At 37.5% G+C, this 2000-nt stretch overlaps 1 protein-coding gene across 1 annotated transcript; it reads left to right on the top strand.

Moving 5' to 3' along the window:
- Window positions 1-315: 315 nt before the first annotated feature.
- On the top strand, window positions 316-693 carry LOC138893998 (uncharacterized). Its single transcript, XM_070178670.1, has one exon. It carries the CDS (start codon window positions 316-318, stop codon window positions 691-693), a length of 378 nt encoding a protein of 125 aa, XP_070034771.1.
- Window positions 694-2000: the final 1307 nt, after the last annotated feature.

Genomic DNA, 2000 nt, shown 5'->3' with positions numbered 1-2000 from the left:
ACACACTTTTGCAATCGGTTGTTGAATAACCTTCTAGCTAAATATGGAGTCCGCCATAGAGTTGCGACGGCATATCATTCTCAAACAAGTGGACAAGTTGAGGTGTCTAATAGAGAAATAAAGCAAATATTAGAGAAGACGGTGAGTATGAATAGAAAAGATTGGGCTGCAAAGTTAGATGATGCCTTGTGGGCATATAGAACTGCATACAAAACGCCAATTAGGGCGTCGCCGTATAGGTTAGTTTATGGGAAGGCATGTCACTTGCCGATTGAACTTGAACACAAAGCATATTGGGCCATTAAGAAGTAAAATATGGACCTTGAAGCCGCGGGGAAGAAAAGACTCTTGCAGTTGAATGAGTTAGATGAATCCAGGCTGCACTCGTATGAAAATGCTAAGCTTTACAAAGAAAAGACAAAAAGATGGCATGACAAGCATATCAAACCGCGTCACTTCGAGTCAGGCCAACAGGTATTATCGTTCAATTCTAGACTAAGGCTATTTCCTGGAAAGTTAAAATCGAGATGGACAGGCCCGTTTGAGGTAGTGAGAGTCACTCCTTATAGTGCAATTGAGTTGCGAGCTTTGAATGGTGAAAGAAATTTTTTGGTGAATGGACATAGAGTAAAGCAGTATTGGGGAGGAATAATTGATCGTGAGAAGACCAAGGTTGTACTCGCTGATGAGTAAGCGAGATTCTGCATCGTGCCGCGACGTTAAATCAAGCGCTTGTTGGGAGGCAACCCATCTTTACTGATTTCATTTATTTTTATTTTTGTTTCTTATTATTATTGTTGTAGTATTTGTTTTTATTTTGTAGGATTATAAGCATAAGAGGCAAATCCATTGGAAGAGTGCAAAAGCAAGTTAGATGGTGAGAACGAAGTGTGGGGTACCACACAAAGGACCATGCCCGGGGGAAGTCTGAGTACCCATGAGCCGCTATTGCTTCGGCCTTTGGCCTTTCAGGGAGTTTCTTGTCCACCCTCGTTATTGTTTTGCTTATTTGTGCATTGGGGACACTGCACCCTTTTAAGTATGGGGTGGGAAAATTCTCTAGATAATTAGTAGTAGGATGTTAGAAAAATGTTAACTTCTTATTTTTGTTTTCGTAGTTGTGTAGTATTTTAATAACAATTCACAAAAAAAAAACAAATTGAAAAATTTGACTTCTCTCGACGATGGATCTCCTAGACAGTGTTCTTGAAGGAGTTAAGTCTAAAGAAATAGGACAAAAAGACTTTCTTTATAGGTAGTGTAGTAATTCCCCCTTGGTTTTTCTTTATGCCGCGGTCCTTTTTCAAGGGTTTTGTTTGAACCGGGTGTAGGTAGTTTTATTTTTTTTAGGAGTAGGAGCCACTGTGAAATGAATTGAATTGAAGCAATATCTCTTGACTTTATTGTGCCTTGGGAATAGTGAGTACTTTGGTTGTGATGCATAGGCTCAGTTTTTGACTCTTGTATAAGTACCTTAAATCGTATGATCTTAACTTTGCTTAACTGCTTTGACTAGAGTGTCTTGATGAATCCAATCCTGAGTGAATTATGTGCCCTATGTGGGAGGTTTGTGTGTTATTCTTTGCATTTCATTTGATATCTAGAACTTGCCCCGTGTGTTTGCAAAGCGAAATAGTAGCATTCTTCAGTCTTGGAAGTGATATAGGCATTTCTTTATTAAGACAGATATATATATATATATATATATATATATATATATATTTTACCCGCCTAATTGTTATGTATCGTAGTTAACGCTTTGAGCTGTAATCCTATTTCTTTGTCAACCACATTACAAGCCTTAAATTTGTTTGAATTAACCATTTATTTGAACCTTTTCACCTCTCATGAGCACTTGAATTGTTATAAACTTTGTAAAAGTTAAAGTGAGAGGTGGTTGGTTTGGCTTTTGAGTGGAACTAATGAAATAAGGAGAAAGGTGCACTGTTGTGAAAAAATAAGAAAAGCCACTTGAATTGAAAAAGAAAGAAAGGAAAAAA

Source organism: Nicotiana tomentosiformis, chromosome 6, assembly GCF_000390325.3.
Source record: "Nicotiana tomentosiformis chromosome 6, ASM39032v3, whole genome shotgun sequence".
NCBI classification, from domain to species: domain Eukaryota; kingdom Viridiplantae; phylum Streptophyta; class Magnoliopsida; order Solanales; family Solanaceae; genus Nicotiana; species Nicotiana tomentosiformis.
Note: the sequence above shows the minus strand (reverse complement) of the source record. Positions and strands in the feature narration are given on the sequence as shown.

What these genes read in the sequence shown, in the direction of transcription:
- LOC138893998 (XM_070178670.1), top strand. Translation starts at nt 316, where the DNA reads ATGGACCTTGAAGCCGCGGGGAAGAAAAGACTCTTGCAGTTGAATGAG.